The 15,106-nt window shown below is 57.6% G+C and overlaps 5 protein-coding genes across 6 annotated transcripts; 3 read left to right on the top strand and 2 right to left on the bottom strand.

The window, feature by feature from the left end:
* Positions 1 to 60: 60 nt before the first annotated feature.
* On the bottom strand, positions 61 to 4,071 carry IUM83_14434 (the record flags this gene model as incomplete). Of its 2 annotated transcripts, none has more annotated exons than XM_067939179.1 (2): positions 61 to 1,222; positions 1,340 to 4,071. In XM_067939179.1, 2 exons carry the CDS (start codon positions 4,069 to 4,071, stop codon positions 61 to 63), a joined length of 3,894 nt encoding a protein of 1,297 aa, XP_067787688.1. The 2 variants fall into 2 exon arrangements, with proteins under 2 accessions (XP_067787688.1, XP_067787687.1); XM_067939180.1 differs by having other exon boundaries at positions 1,340 to 1,530.
* A 263-nt stretch (positions 4,072 to 4,334) lies between these two features.
* Positions 4,335 to 6,052, top strand: IUM83_14433 (Eukaryotic/viral aspartic protease, active site; the record flags this gene model as incomplete). Its single annotated transcript, XM_067939178.1, has 2 exons — positions 4,335 to 4,903; positions 4,966 to 6,052. 2 exons carry the CDS (start codon positions 4,335 to 4,337, stop codon positions 6,050 to 6,052), a joined length of 1,656 nt encoding a protein of 551 aa, XP_067787772.1.
* A 209-nt stretch (positions 6,053 to 6,261) lies between these two features.
* On the top strand, positions 6,262 to 8,448 carry IUM83_14432 (Eukaryotic/viral aspartic protease, active site; the record flags this gene model as incomplete). Its single annotated transcript, XM_067939177.1, has 1 exon — positions 6,262 to 8,448. One exon carries the CDS (start codon positions 6,262 to 6,264, stop codon positions 8,446 to 8,448), a length of 2,187 nt encoding a protein of 728 aa, XP_067787682.1.
* A 2,729-nt stretch (positions 8,449 to 11,177) lies between these two features.
* IUM83_14431 (reverse transcriptase) lies at positions 11,178 to 12,900 on the top strand (the record flags this gene model as incomplete). Its single annotated transcript, XM_067939176.1, has 2 exons — positions 11,178 to 11,968; positions 12,045 to 12,900. 2 exons carry the CDS (start codon positions 11,178 to 11,180, stop codon positions 12,898 to 12,900), a joined length of 1,647 nt encoding a protein of 548 aa, XP_067787684.1.
* Positions 12,901 to 13,551: 651 nt separating this feature from the next.
* On the bottom strand, positions 13,552 to 14,868 carry IUM83_14430 (uncharacterized protein; the record flags this gene model as incomplete). The annotated part of the gene is made up of 2 exons (XM_067939175.1): positions 13,552 to 13,860; positions 14,134 to 14,868. The coding sequence occupies 2 exons, from the start codon at positions 14,866 to 14,868 to the stop codon at positions 13,552 to 13,554; spliced, it is 1,044 nt and encodes a 347-aa protein (XP_067787683.1).
* Between the last annotated feature and the right edge of the window lie 238 nt (positions 14,869 to 15,106).

The following is a 15,106-nucleotide window of genomic DNA, read 5'->3' as shown; positions in this document are numbered from 1 at the left end:
GTTCGGATACCTCGGAACTGGTACAGTGTACCAAGGTTCAGTACCCTGCAACACGCCCCCTCAATGCGAACACGCGTGAACGCCGAGCGCAGCCGTCAAGTCCTTGTGGCGTGGTCCGGCAAGTCCCTTGGTCATGATGTCGGCCAGCATGGTGGCAGTCTCGCAGTACTCGACGATCACTTCGCCGCGCTTGACTTCGTCGCGGATGTGATGGTACTTGATGTCGATGTGCTTGGCGCGGCCATGGTTGACGGGGTTCTTGGTCATCTTGATGCACGACTGGTTGTCTTCGAAAATCTTCAATTCGGGCGTGACTCCTCTTGCAGCAACCAGGATCTCGCACAGCAGCTTGTGTACCCACTTGCCTTCTTGAATCGCCAAACTCAGTGCGATGTACTCGGCCTCGCTTGTCGAGAGTGACACACTTGATTGCTTCTTGGAACCCCATGAGATCGGTCCACCGGCGACTTGGAACAGGTAGCCCGACGTAGACTTGCGATCACTAAGATCACCAGCCCAGTCGGCATCCGAGTAACCTTGAAAGTCGATGTCCTTGCCCGGCGAGAAGCGGATTCCGTACGACTTGGTCCCTTGAAGGTAGCGGAAGATGCGCTTGACCGCAATCCAGTGCTCGACTTGCGGGTTCTCCATGAAGCGTGACACGTAGCCGACAGCGAACGCAATGTCCGGGCGAGTCGATGTCATCAAGTGCATGAGTGCACCGACAGCCTCGCGAAATGGCGCATCCAACTTGGTCATGGCGTCGCTTGAGACCAGCTTCATGCTGATGTCGACCGGGCTTGCAGCGGGTTTGCAGTCTTGCATGCCGAAGCGCTCCAGGATGTCGTTGATGTAGCGAGCTTGGCTGAGCGTAACACTGCCATCCGCGTTGTCGACCACCTCGATCCCGAGGATGAAGGAACACTTGCCACTGTCGGTCATCTCGAACCGCGACTTGAGTTGGCGCTTGGCTTCCGCGATCATATCAGCTGAACTTCCGGTCACCAAGACGTCGTCCACGTAGACCAGCAGCAGAACGCATTCGCCGTCGACGACCTTGATGTAGAGGCAGGGGTCGTAGCTTGAGACGCGAAAACCGATGGAGCGCACATACTCATCGAAGGTCTCGTTCCAAACTCGCGAAGCTTGCTTGAGTCCGTAAATCGCCTTGAGCAGTTCCCCGCAGTCGAAACCGTCGTTCAGATCCACGCCTTCAGGCACGCTGCAGAACACCTTCTCCTTCATCAAGCCGTACAGGAACGCAGTCACCACGTCGAGCTGGTCCATCGGCCATCCGAAGTACTTGGCAACCGCAATGATCATTCGCAGCGTGACGTACTTGACCACGGGCGAAAACGTCTCGGTGTAGTCGATGCCATACTTCTGCACGAAGCCTTTCGCGACGAGCCGAGCCTTGAACTTCTCGATCGATCCGTCCGCGTTGCGCTTGATCTTGAACACCCACTTGGTACCGACTGCGCGCTGGTTGTTGGGCAGTTTGGCGGCGCGGAAAACACCTCGCAGCCGCATTGACTTGAGTTCGGCGCGAATTGCCTTGCGCCACTGGACTTGGTCTGGTCCGTTCACAGCTTCTTGAAACGTCTTCGGCTCCGCGCTGTCACTTGCTTCCACAGCATTCGCACTTGCACGCCAGAACATGGGCGGAGTCGAACCGTCTTCATCGTCTTCTTCGGATTTTTCTTCTTGCGCCGCCGTAGATTCACGTTGGTCTTCATCTTCCAAGCGTCCAGGCGCACTTGCTTCGTCGAGTCCAGCGCTACGACGAGGTCGGCGAACATTGTCGCGATCTTGGTTGTCCGGACGCGATTTGCGCTTCCCCGCCTGCGTGAACACCCTTGTGCCGGAGTCGTCAGAGACTTGCATGTCGTCGAAAACGTCGGTAAGTCGGTTGACTTCTTCACCATCAGCAGCCTTGGAGTCGTCGAAGCTTGACTCATCGAATGTGACATCGCGAGAAATCACCACCTGCCCCGCCTCGATGTCATAAACTCGATACGCCTTGGAACGCTCCTCGTAACCCATGAAAATTCCTTCACGAGCTTTCGGGTCCCACTTGAGTCGCTTCTCCTTCGGCGTCAAAACGTAGGCCTTGCACCCGAAGATCCGCATGTGCTTGACGTTGGGCTTGGACTTGTAGACGATCTCGAACGGAGTTTTGTCGGGCGACTTGGGTGACGGCAGACGATTCTTGATGTAGATCGCCGTCATCGCTGCTTCCGCCCAGAACGTCTTGTCCAACCCAGCGTAGTGAAGCATGCTGCGGCCGATGGTCACGATGGTTCGGTTGGCGCGTTCAGCCGTCGCGTTGGTTTGGTGCGCATACCGAACCGTGGGCTGCACTTCGATGCCGTGGTCTTCGTAGTACGCCAAGAGCGAATTGGTCGCGAACTCCTTGGCTCCGTCATGGCGCACGAACTTCACCCTAGCATCGAATTGCTTCTCCACCTTGGTGATGAATCGGCGCAAGCAGCCTTCACTCTCCGACCTGGCTCGCAGACAGAATCCCGACATGCAGCCGCTGGCTTCGTCCGTGATGAGCAGCAAGTAACGGCTGCCACCCAGCGACTCTTCTTCCATGGGCCCGCAAATGTCGAAGTGGAGGAACTCGAATGGCTTGTACTTGCGCTTGTTCGGGTTGCTTGGGAAGGGCTTTTGCACCATTTTCCCTTGTTGGCACCCACGACATTGGCTTGACTTCTTCGACGATGTCGGCATTTTCGCACCCGTCACCGTGCCACTTGAGACCATCTTCCGAAGATCGTCATTCGGCGCGTGACCCAAACGCGCATGAAGATCCACCGCGTTGACCGACGCCTTGGACACCGAATTCGCAGCGCAGCTTGGGACTCGGAGCCAGTAGAGCCCGTCGATCAGGTCCGCGGAAGCCACGATTTTCTTCGACTTCTTCTGTGCGATGTGCATTTCAGCACCATCAAACACCACCTTGAACTGTCCGCTTCGGTTGATCTGCGGCACCGAAAGCAGGTTCTTGTTCATGCTTGGGACATACAGTGCATCTTGAATGCGGATGTCGCGCTCCTTGCCGTTGGGCAAAGTGACCCGCTGCATCACCGTCCCGACTCCCATGATCTTGGCCGTGTTGCCGTTGGCGACCGTGAGTTCACCTTCGTCGCACACCTTGATGTCGACAAACTTGGCCTTGTCGTTGCAGATGTGGTGCGTGGCACCATTGTCGATCGCCCATGAGCCTTGAAACTTGTTGGTCCTGGAGAATGCACACTCCATAGAGACCGCGAACGCGACGCAGTCGTCATCGCTGTCGTCACGCCACTGGACGTTGTTCGCACCGCGACCAGACCGGCCACGTCGTGCACCTCGATTCTCTTCCTTCTGCTTGGTCCAGCTCTTTTCCACGACGTGCCCCGATTTTCCGCAGTACGTGCAGTGGCGACTTTCACGCTCGGCATTGAAGGCCCTCACAGCGTCTTCAATCTTCACCTGAGCCGTCTTCTCGCCCTGCCGCTTGATGTGCTCATTCGTGAGCACCTTGATCACATCTTGAGTGCGCAGCTCTGCGTTGCTCATCTCCAAGTTGAGAACGACGTTCTCGAAACTCTTGGGCAGACTCCTGAGCAAGCAGATCGCCACGTCTTCATCCTCCATCTTGGCGCCGATGTTGCTGAGCTTGGCGCTGATGTTGAGGACTTCATTGCAATGATGAAGCACATTGCCGCCTTCTGCCATCTCCATGCTGAAGAGCTGGCGCTTCAGGTAGATGCGTCCAGCCTTCTGCGACCCCCCGTAGAGCGAACGCAGTCGCGTCCAGGCCACCCACGCTTCCTCGCAGTCGTCGACCACATGATGGTAGTCAGCATCCATGTGGAGCAACATCAGGCCGAACGCGATGTTGCTCGACTTGACGTAGTCGTCCTTGGCCCTCGTGTCCGCGAAGCTTGGTTTCGTCTCGCGGTTCACGACGCTCCACACCGACTTGGTCAGGAACACGCCACGCATGTAGCGGTTCCACGTGGCGTAGTTGTCGCCGTTGAACTTGTCGATGGAGATCTTGGTGTCTTGGACAGAGGACATGGTGCTTGAGCTCATAACCTGAAGATGGTCGTAGTTGGGTCTTGCACTTGTAGACTTGGTCGTAGACACCGCCGAGGCAAGGATCCCGGATCGGGATGGTCGGAAGCCACTCTGGAGTTCGCGTTCCGCCGTGCGGAGCTGCGTGACTTCATCGTCCAAGATCCAGTGATGCGGATCCTGGATCTGAAGCAGATGGGACACCTTCATGCCCCATCGTAGCTCCCGCGACGGCGGACAGCAAGCTGGTCGCGGCGAAGAACCTGATGCATCTGCTGAAGGAGACCGGACTTGTGGCGGGACAGTTTGATCCGAACGATCTCTTCGATCTGGATCTGGACCAGATCCAAGCCTCGACTCACGGCCTCTTCGACAAGCTGAGGGTCTTGGTGGGTGAGATCCCGGCGACATCGTTGCCGATGGTCCCAGATCCCGGATCAGCATCCACCAAGGCCGACTCGACAAGCTGCCGGACGTCATCGCCCTTCGTGTCTGCCGCGGAAGCTGGATCCGACACTTCATCGGAACCACGACGTATGTCACTCGGACCGTCTGGCGCATCGATGCTCCAAGCTCGATCCAAGGCCCAGCGCCCAGATCACCCCCGATCTGGATCCAGGAAGCAGACGGCCAAGCAGGCAGATCAAGTCACCACGGCGACCGGATCCGGCTCCGACGAATCGACTGGCAGGCTGGAGTCCTACTTCCAAGCCGTGATGAGCCGCTTCCTGAGGGAGCAACAGACGACGGCACCCCAAGCGATCCAGAACCCTGAATCACAGGACGTCGACATGGAGTCCACCAAGTCACAGGATCCAGATCACTCTCATTGGGAGTACGATCCCGACGAGCTCGACTCCCCGACACTGAGCCGCGCCGCTGTCGCCACAACCACAGCCGGATCCAACGCGTCCGGATCTCGGCGATCTCGGATCTCAAGGAGTTCTCTGGTAAAGACCAGGACGAAGTTCGCGCGAGAGCTTGGGTCGGCAAGGTGAAGTCGGCGTTCCTACGCGATCAAGCATCCGACGGAGAAAAGTGCTTGACCTTCGCGGATCTGTTGTCCGGATCAGCGAGGAACTGGTACCGCCAGCTACCCCGATCCACACGCAACAAGTGGTCGGAGCTGCTCCGCAGCTTCCAGATCCAGTACTGTGGGTTCGGGATCTCGGTAGCCCGCCAGTATTACCATGCTCGCAAGCGATCTGATGAGTCTGCGCTGGAGTACCTGCACCGGCTGAATGTCGCTGGACTACGTGCAAGACTCAAGGACGGTGGACCCAAAGAGAAGCGCGAACATGTGGATCACTTCATTGAAACCTTGGGAGATCAGGATCTGGCCGATCGGCTGACGCTGCTACGACTTCCAGATGCGGACGAGCTCGAAGAAGTCCTGCGCGCGCTGGATCGAGCGAAGAACCGGATGAAGAAGTCTGCATTTGGATCCAGCAAGTATCGGCAGAAGGCCTCGGCGACGCCCGCACCGGCAGTCCCAGCGAAACATGTGCGAGCGGTCCAGATCCAGGCCCCCGACTCCGGATCCGACTCAAGTTCAGACGGATCTGACTCGGACGGGGACGATTACCGCCGGATCTACATGGGTGGGGGCGGTGAACAACCTCCACAAGCCGAGGAAGTGTCGAATACCCTAGATGGGGGCCAACTCGAACGCCGCTCAGCAGATCAAGTGCCTCGTGACCACAGATCCAGAGCCCATGCCGACGGATCCGATCGCAGTCGCTGCTCGCACTGCGGATCCCGGAAGCACACGGAGCTTGGATGCTGGAGGCGCTTGACTTGCCAGAAGTGCGGCAAGAGAGGCCACCCGGCAGATCACTGCCTCTTCGTGTGCCGCGGGTGCGGGGAGCTCCACGACATGGGCAAGTGCCCAATGGAGGAATTCTACAACTGGATCCGCCAGTGGTACAACCCGACCAAGCACGCGGGGATGCTACCAGAGAAAGCCGAGAAGATGTTAAACTAGGACGCTCGCCGGGTTGGAATCCGGTACGAGCCGAGCGTTCTAGGTATTGCATCTATGCATTTGTGAACAAGACATCGGTAGATCAAGTTAGCAAGCGACCAGATCTACAAGGTAATACACGTGATCTACATGGGAAACGTACCACTGTGGTCTCAAGTCTCTATCAAGTCGACGACTTTGCCAGATCCGACGCGACGGTGACCGTGGATCTGGATCCGGAGGTGCCGCAGGGGTACAGGAAGCAACAGGATCCAGATCTGTGGTTCCGGCCCACGGATGGAGAGGATACCACATCCCAGACGCCCAGATCCGGCCGCGTCGAGGCCTATCGACGATCCGGTGATCCGGAGTCGCCAGATCTCCTTCCAGGAGAGTCTCGGGGCTACTGGAAGCAACATTCACCGGGTAAGTGGTTCCGACAAGCCAAGATCACCGGCAAGATCAACAATGAGAAAGCGATCTTACTCCTCGATACAGGTACCGAGGTGTCCATCGTGGACACCGCCTTTGCTCGTAAGGTTGGGTGCTACATCGACAGGAGCCAGAGTCAAGAATGCGTTGGAATCGGTGACAATGTCTACACAACGGAAGGAAGAACTCGGATCAAGATTACCTTAGCAGGATCATTGGTGTATTTCTTCGACATCTGGGTAGGTGATCTATCTGGCCAAGAAGCTATCCTGGGCATGGACTTCATGGTCCCGGCCGGGATCCGGCTGGATCTGGCAGATGGATCACTTTGCCTGCCCGACGAGGTCCGGATCCAGCTCAGCGGAAGGCGACAGCTCTACAATGACAAGGCTAGGCTCGTGAAGCTGGATCAGCACCTGCAGCTGGGTGCCGGAGAGTCCGTCGAGCTTCCGCTGCGCCTGCAGACATCGGATCAAGACAAACTGTGGGTTACACGCGGAGATCTGTGGGTGCCGACCGTGACTAAAGGACCAGGCAAGACACAGTACCTTCAGATCACCAACGTCGGTGAGAAGAAGTTGGTGCTGTGTCGCGACGAGCGGATCGGCATGTGGCTCGCGGGCGACCGGATCCCGCGGCTGCAGGGCTTCGTGACCGTCGGATCCCGCCGCTACTTGGAGTGGCAGAATCTCGCCCTGCAGGCCACCACTGAAGCCGGGTCCGCGAAGGCAGATCCCCCACGGACCCCGCCGCCGCCGATGGTTGAGCGCCCCGAGTACCCTGTGCCGCGCGCGATACTGCGGAGGCCGGATCTGCCACGGGCGCAGCCCGTTGAAACTAGATCGCAGGGCCTGGAGAGCTGTCGGAACAAACCACAACCAGATCCACATGCGCAGGTGGTCCAGGGTGATGTGCCCCAGGTGACTGCTGAGACACTGTACCTCCAAGCCTTACAATCCGTGGAACCTTCAGATCCACAGTCGGCGAGGCTGCCCAAGACCTGCAAGAGCGCGGATCTCGACACCGAGGACGCGACTGGACCAGGCCAGGGTGATCCAGGTCTCGCCGTGGGCGACAGAGCACAAGGAGTCCCAACCGCAGTGGCGCCCGGGTGCTCGACGCTCGCCATGCAGTGGGAGGTGGTCCCCGAGCCGTCGCAAGCCCAGATCGCCCCAGTTGAAGCCAAATCACCCGGTGGTGGGTGTGGCCGGGGCAGTCTGGCGACAAGACGGCCAGATCCGAAGGTGGTGCCAGACAGTGTGTGCGAACCCCCCAGGATTTGGGCGCTGAAGGCGACAACGACGTCAGATGACCAAGATCATGCGCTAGCGGACATGCCCAGGCCAGATCAGGACCCGCAGCAAGCCGCCGAGGACCTGCCATCCCCAGATCCATCGACGGGACCAGGCGAGGTGCCCACCGATCAAGATCCGACGCTGTACGCGCAAGGTGCCGAAGATCCAGCTGGTGTGGGACAGGCGGATCAGCCCGTTGTCCTATCGGAGAGTAATCAGGGTGGTAATCACCCAGAGACAGGGGGCGGATCTGCAAATCTGACATATGGTGATAAGGGACAGGACGCGGATCCAGCTGGCACACACGCATCAAGTGATGACCAAGCTGGAAAGGGCATGGATCTACACGGCGGAATGAGACAGGAGGCAAGCCAAGCACCGGGCTCGACGGCCGCTACAAACCCGCTTAATGCAGATCAGGCTGGCTCGGATCCGGTCGAGGACGAGCAAGTCTGCATCCATGAGAGTGGCGATTTGCATGCAGAAGACGTCGAAGCCGAGATGGCGGTGCTGCCTGAAGTCACGGTGGGGACGGCAGACGTGAAGATCGAGGACATACAAGTGGGCGACCCGGAGATCAACTCACCGGAGGAGATCGAGCGCCTACGCGGGTTGATCTGGAAGCGCCGACACCTGCTGATCGGCAAAGGCAATGCATTGCCCCCCCCCCCCCCGCCGCCCGTGGCGTAGTTTGTGATATTGATGTGGGCGACGCGAGGCCCATTGCCCAGCGTGTGCGTAAGGTTGCGCCTCAGTTTCGCGAGAAGCTGTCAGATCTGATCAAAGGGTTGCTCGGAGCTCAGATCATCAAGGCCTCGATCTCGCCATGGGCCTCCCCAATTGTGGTGATCATCAAGAAAAACGGCGTAGATATACGTTTGTGCATTGATTATCGGCTGGTTAACAGTCTAACTATGCTGATGATCTACCCAATGCCCCTGGTCAACGACCTGCTCGAAGATCTGGACAAGGTACTTTGGTACTGCTCTCTCGGCATGGCAAGCGGATTTTGGGTGGTGACCATGACAGATCGGGCTCGTGCGATCTCTGCCTTCATCACCCCATTCGGTCTGTTCGAGTGGAATCGTATGCCATTTGGCTTGAAGAACGCCCCCCAGATCTACCAGCGGATGCTCGATAATGCGCTATATGGGTTCACCCGGATCCCGCGATCTGACAAAAGCGGATCCGGATCCGACGACGATCGAGCAGATTTGGCCCCGGAGCATGGTGATCTGGACACGCCAAATGGTCTTTCGCCTAGATCAACTGGAGCTGGCTTGGACGGAAGCGAAGTCGACAAGCCCGGATCTGGAGCTGTTCGGCCTGGTCGACCCGGATCTGACGAAGTTCGAGCTTGTCGATGCCGGATGAGTGGTGATCTGGAAAGTACGACCCAGCATTCCCCCAGATCAAGTGGATCTCGGTCCGACGGACTTGGATCTGGTAAGCCCGGATCCGGCCGATTCGGATCGGGCGATCCCAGATCGGGCCGGTCCGGATCTGATATGAGTAGATCCAGATCTAGCGAACATGGAGCTGATCTGCACCCGGCAAGTAGTGATCGGCAGAGTTCGATCAAGCCTTCGGTGTTGGGACGTAGATCTTACATTGACGACATCTTGGTGACCGCCAGATCGTGGGATCATTTGTGTGGACGGGTCGACGATCTGCTGGAGGCGTGTGACGAATGGAACATCTCGATTAGCGTGGTGAAGAGCTTCTGGGGCAAAGCCAAGGTGGAATATCTAGGCCATAAGGTATCCAACTCAGGCCTGGAGGCGAATCCCAAGGATCTATCTGCCTTGGTGGACTTGCCGTTCCCGGGATCACTCAGATCAATGCAGTCGTTCCTCGGAAGCTTAAATTATTACAGTCGGTTTATCGAGGATTATGCAATTTACGCTGCGATCTTGTATGAGCTGCGAGAGGTGGACTTCGTCGCGATGTCAAAGGCGGAAGCTCGGGCCCAGATCAAGGCACACCTGGATCAGCCCACCCCAGATCACATCGGATCACCGAGTCAGGATCTGGGATCTGGTGATCTTGGATCCACGATTGGTGAGACCTCACAACCAAGTGATCTGCACCCCAGCGGCGTTGCGTCGACTCTACACGGAGGCGAAGCCCCCAGATCAGCACTGGAACCCCAAGCATCGGGATATCCTGATCTGGTGATACCGGATCTGGAAGCACGTAATCCGGAGATACCCGATCTGAGCTCTCACAGTCTGAAGACAGGCGATCTGGGCCTGGGTGGTCTGGGCGAGATCGACTCCCGCTGGATCCGAGCTCACCGGGCGTTTGCTAAGCTGAAGAGCAAGGTTGCCTCGACTCCGATCCTGCGTCACTTCAACTCTGGTCTACAACCAGTAGTGGTGGTGTATGCAAATGATTGGGCGATCTCGGCAGCCCTGATGCAGGAACATGATGGGATCCACTATCCGGTTACCTTCGTAAGCCGCACGCTGAAGTCCAATGAACTCAATTATGGGATTGTCGAGAAGGAGGTGTTAGCGTTGCTGCGGATCCTGGATCTGGGTTATAATATGTTGGTGGGCCGCCCGATCAAAGTCCTGACCAGGTACTCCACACTGGCGTGGCTTTTCAGATCACTGGGGTATCAAGGACGCCTAGGACAGTGGGCCGCCCTCCTCTCTCCGTGGACGCTAGAGATCGTCAAGTGTACCTAGGGGGAAGACGAGATCCTGGGGGCGATCGCCGCCAGCATCACACCCAGATCACAAGTGGATCAGGCCTTGATAGCGATTGCGCCGAAGAAGGAACCCAGGCGCCAGATCCAAGTACCGATCCCAACTGTACGGCTAGATGAAGTGCTTTTTGTGGTCAGCTTCGACGGATCCGCCCGCGTCAAACGTGGTGGAGGCGCTTACAGCGCGATCCTATGGAAGCTGCCCGAGTGGAGTGTGGTAAAAGCTAGATCCAGCTATGCTGAAGGGTTGACTGTCAACGAAGCCGAGTACCACAGCCTCCTGCTGTGTATGGACCTACTCGAGGGAGAAGATCGGCGCAGGCTAGTGATCTGTGGCGACTCAAACCTGGTGATCCGCCAAGTGAGAGGTGAGATCGACTGCAAAGCACCAGGGCTCACACTGCTAAGGCAAAAAGCCCTAGACCGGCTGCGGATCTGGCCCGATCACGAGCTGGTACACGTCAAGCGCGACTGGAACGGTAGCGCTGATAGTCTAGCGAGCGCCGCACTCCAACGCCAAGGCGGGATCCTGGTCGACGATGAGACGGACCTGCAGGATCCGGTCACACTGAATCGACTGCACGAGATACTGGTGGTTAGGAAGGAGGAGGCCGACTCGGTCGCTCGAGTTTCGCCAGCAACCACCAGATCGAAGGCTAGATCCAGATCCACACCTACCGTCCTACAAGAAGAAGTAGTGAGAGAACTGAGGTTCGATCGGATCCGGCAAGCTCAGGACGAGGAGGCGTGGATCGCCGGGCTGAAGAAGTATTTGGTCGGGGCGGCGCAAGATTTGACGCAGGACGAGGCCAGATCCTACGGCAATATTAGCATGGATTACGAAGTGGATCTGAGCGGTCTGTTGTTCTACTGCCATCCTACGAGGAGATCGGAGGCGGATCGAGATGGACTGATGCGACTGGTGATTCCGGAGACACTCCAACAGGATGTTCTGCATCACTATCACGCGAGTCTGGAAGGTGGCCACCAAGGGATTGGACGCACGTATCAGAAGATCCGAGATCACTTCCACTGGAGAGATCTCTATCGGAGCGTGCAGCAATATGTCGGAGAGTGCGTGGACTGCGAGACGGGCAAGGGGCGACCCCGGATCCAGGGTGAGTCACCCGGTAACATCCAGGCAACCTACCCGTTCCAGATCATAGCCATGGATCACATCCCGTCGTTGCCCAAGTCCTACAAAGATAACACAGAGCTGCTGATCTGGGTGAATCTGTTCACAGGGTATGTGATCGCCAAAGCTAGCGCCTCGAGAACGGCACAAACGATCGCGGAGTCATACGAGGAGTGCGTGTTCAGGCGATTCGGCGCCAGCGAAGTGATCCGACACGACCGTGAGCCAGGGTTTATGTCCGACTTCTTCAGATCATTCAATCGGATCTTAGGACAACGACAGCGCGCCACTATGGCTTACCGCCCCCAGGCCAACGGCACAGCCGAACGCATGGTGCAAACAGCGACCAGGGCACTCAAGATGTACGTGCAGGATCTGGATCAACGTGATTGGGATGATTACGCAGAATGGCTTACCTTCGCGATCAACACTGCTCAGGATCGGATCCGGGGGGAAACTCAATATGTACGTGCAGGATCTGGATCAGCGTGATTGGGATGATTACGCGGAACGGCTTACCTTCGCGATCAACACTGCTCAGGATCGGATCCGGGGGGAAACCCCGTTCTACCTGGTACATGGGTGGGATCCTAGATCCACCTTGGAGGCGACGATCCCGTTAGGCAGCACTCGACGTCAGGATCGAGATCCTCGGAGGTGGAGATACCAGATCCAGCGCTATTACCGACAGGCACGAGAGCAAGTCAATGAGAAGTTGCGAGAGGCGATCTCGGATCGGGCAGACCATCATAACGAAGGAGTGCACCCGCACCAGATCGAGGTCGGATCCCGTGTCTGGTTATACCTGGATCGCGTCAAAGAAGGGTATGCTCGGAAGTTGGCGCACCTGTGGCACGGCCCATTCCGTGTGGCGGAGAAGATCGGCGAATATGCAGCTCGGATCGAGTTGGCAGGTACAGAGTACCGCCTCTTCCCGGTGGTGCATGTCTCCAAGCTGAAGCTGGTGAAGACATTCCCAGATCGCCCCCAGATCCGGCTGACAGTCGAGGATACAGATCGTCTTGATTTCGATGAAGCCCTGCTGCCTGAAGATAGCTGGATCCAAGATCTGGACGAGGACGAATACGAGGTGGAGAAGATTACAGACATGAGAACAGGAAAACGAACTCGTTATGGCCGGATCTACAGGGAATTCTTGGTGCATTGGAGAGGGTACGACGAACCGACATGGACCGATGAGACAGACCTCAATTGCGGTGTGATACTCCACGATTTCTTGCGGGATCGGGCAAATCGGAACCGGTTTGGCGTGATGCAGTCTCACGAGGAGTAGTGAGACAGGGATCAGCTGGAGTGAGTCGGTCACTCCAGCGGTGTGTTGGAAGAAGGATCTGCAGGGCGGCAGCAGATTAATGGGATGGGTGATGTATATTGCATGTGGAGATCTGGCGTTGTGTGCGTCAGATATTGGCAAACTGAAGACTGGTACGGTGATAATGCTCGCCTAAGGTCCCAGATCACTCAAGACAACTCAAAGCCGAGACGCCGAAGATCAAGTGGATCTGGCGCATATGGATCTCGGTCAAACGGATCTGGGATGAGTGGATCCGGATCAAGCTGATTCAGGTCTTTCGCTACCCGTACTACGTGGATCCGATGCAAGGAGGGATAGATCACGTGACCCCGGATCTGAAGTGGAGCTGGATCAGGTGGATCCGGATCCGAAGCGAATTGGAATATGTCGGAATGAGGTGGATCCGGATCTGAGGTGAGGACAATGTGAAGCAGTGCAAGCTGGGTAACCAAGACGGCGAATGACCGATCTGAAGATCGCTAGACGAGGGTGGAACATGTCGATATGGCAAAAGCGGTATTGGTGAAAGAAATAAGACATGCAAGCTGGGTCTGGCCTAGACAGGGGAGACTTCAACGATTGGGTAGTGGATCCGGCCAAGATCCGAGGCGACCCGGAAGGGTCCGGCCCCTACTCAGCGTCAGCAGTGTGGACACCGAAGAACTTGTCGGTGAGGCGCGCGATCTGGCGCGCTGGGTGATCTTGAGGGCTGTCGCGGTAGTGGTTGCGCCACGAGTCAGCACCGTTACACTCGTCAAGAGCCTCCAACAGATCGGTGGGCTCGGGGCGGTTGAGACGACGGTTCTTGATATTGGCTTGACGAGATTCATATCCCGGATACCAGATCACGGACTCGTGGCGGCGGGGGAAGTGGAGGAAGAAGGAATCCAACAGGATGTCCAGATCACACCACCCCTCCTGCATGGCCACTATCAAGACCTGCAGAAACCCTTTTCAGCGGTTCCCGGCGTGCGATCTGCGATTGTTGCGCTCCTTGTGATACACTGTCAGCCAGGGATAAGCCTTCGCCGATGCCGGTAAGATCGGGAAAGAGTGCGTGGATTCCCAGTAGGCTTGACGATTTGCCTTTTCGTAACTCTGGTATTGCCGGATCGCGAGTCCAAGCCGGCCACCAACATCCGTCTCAAACGAGATCGCGCCATCTGAGTTCTCAAGAACTTCCCAGGGACGCGTGGCTAGTAGAGCTCGTACGTTGTTCTCCGTGATCAGCTCCCAGCAGAAGTCGGTGTCGGCGACTTGAGGCCGATCTTCTGCCAACTCGAAATAAGGGGAGATCCAGCCCAGCTGAATCGGCAGGACAGGGAACAGCGCCTGGATCCGCATTGCAGCGAGGGTCTTGTTGTCGAGCTCGTCTGAGATCCAGGGATCTACGTCCGCCTGGATCAAGATCCGAGGTTGCGCTCGTCCAGGGATACATTGCGCCTCAGATCTGAATGGAGCGACGGGTGCTAGTGGATTACGGGCGGGACGACGCCGACTAGCCGGGGCTGGGTTTGGCCCTCGCGGATCCGGATCCGGGTTGGCACCAGGAACCTCGTCATCGTCGGGATCATCATCCGGGGATCCACCGGATCCACCGATCACAGGTCCACACCGGGGAGACGCGTGCTGACGACGACGCTCGGCGGATCGGGATTGCGCCATCGCCTGCAGAGTCTGGGCTTCGAGCAACTCGTTGGTGATCTGGGCGGTTTCTTCATCCTCTTCTTCATCATCGTTGGTGCCGCCAGTGTCGCTGGTATCCTCGCCTTCCTCCTCCTCGTTCTCGTCGTCAGCCTCTTCGGCCGCCGGGTGGCCGTGATCTTCTCCGGGTTCGTCCTCGTCGTCCTCTGCGAGGCCACCGTCATCGTCGATTTGGCCTTCTTCAGCCAGATCGTCCTGATGTGGGTGGTGCGCTGGTTCCGATCCTGCTTGAGCTTTAGCCATCTCGACGTCGGAACTCTTGGCCCCCTGGTTAGGCACGGATCGGAGTGGGCGCTCGCCTGGACGTACTGAATCGCGATTCCCCGCAGTGGAGTCACGGCGAGCACGTTTCGAGGGCTCCGGATCCGCGATCTCGCCACTTCGCTTGGGACGCTTCTCCTCCTGATCTGGGCGCTTGGCTGCTTCAGCGAAAAAAACGCTCTGGGGCGGGCTGATCTGGGACCTCGCCGGCGCTCTGGCG

Source organism: Phytophthora cinnamomi (genome assembly GCF_018691715.1).
Source record: "Phytophthora cinnamomi strain GKB4 chromosome Unknown Contig58, whole genome shotgun sequence".
Lineage (NCBI taxonomy): Eukaryota > Oomycota > Peronosporomycetes > Peronosporales > Peronosporaceae > Phytophthora > Phytophthora cinnamomi.
The sequence above is the reverse complement of the archived record's forward strand: the minus strand, read 5'-3'. Positions and strand labels throughout refer to the sequence as shown.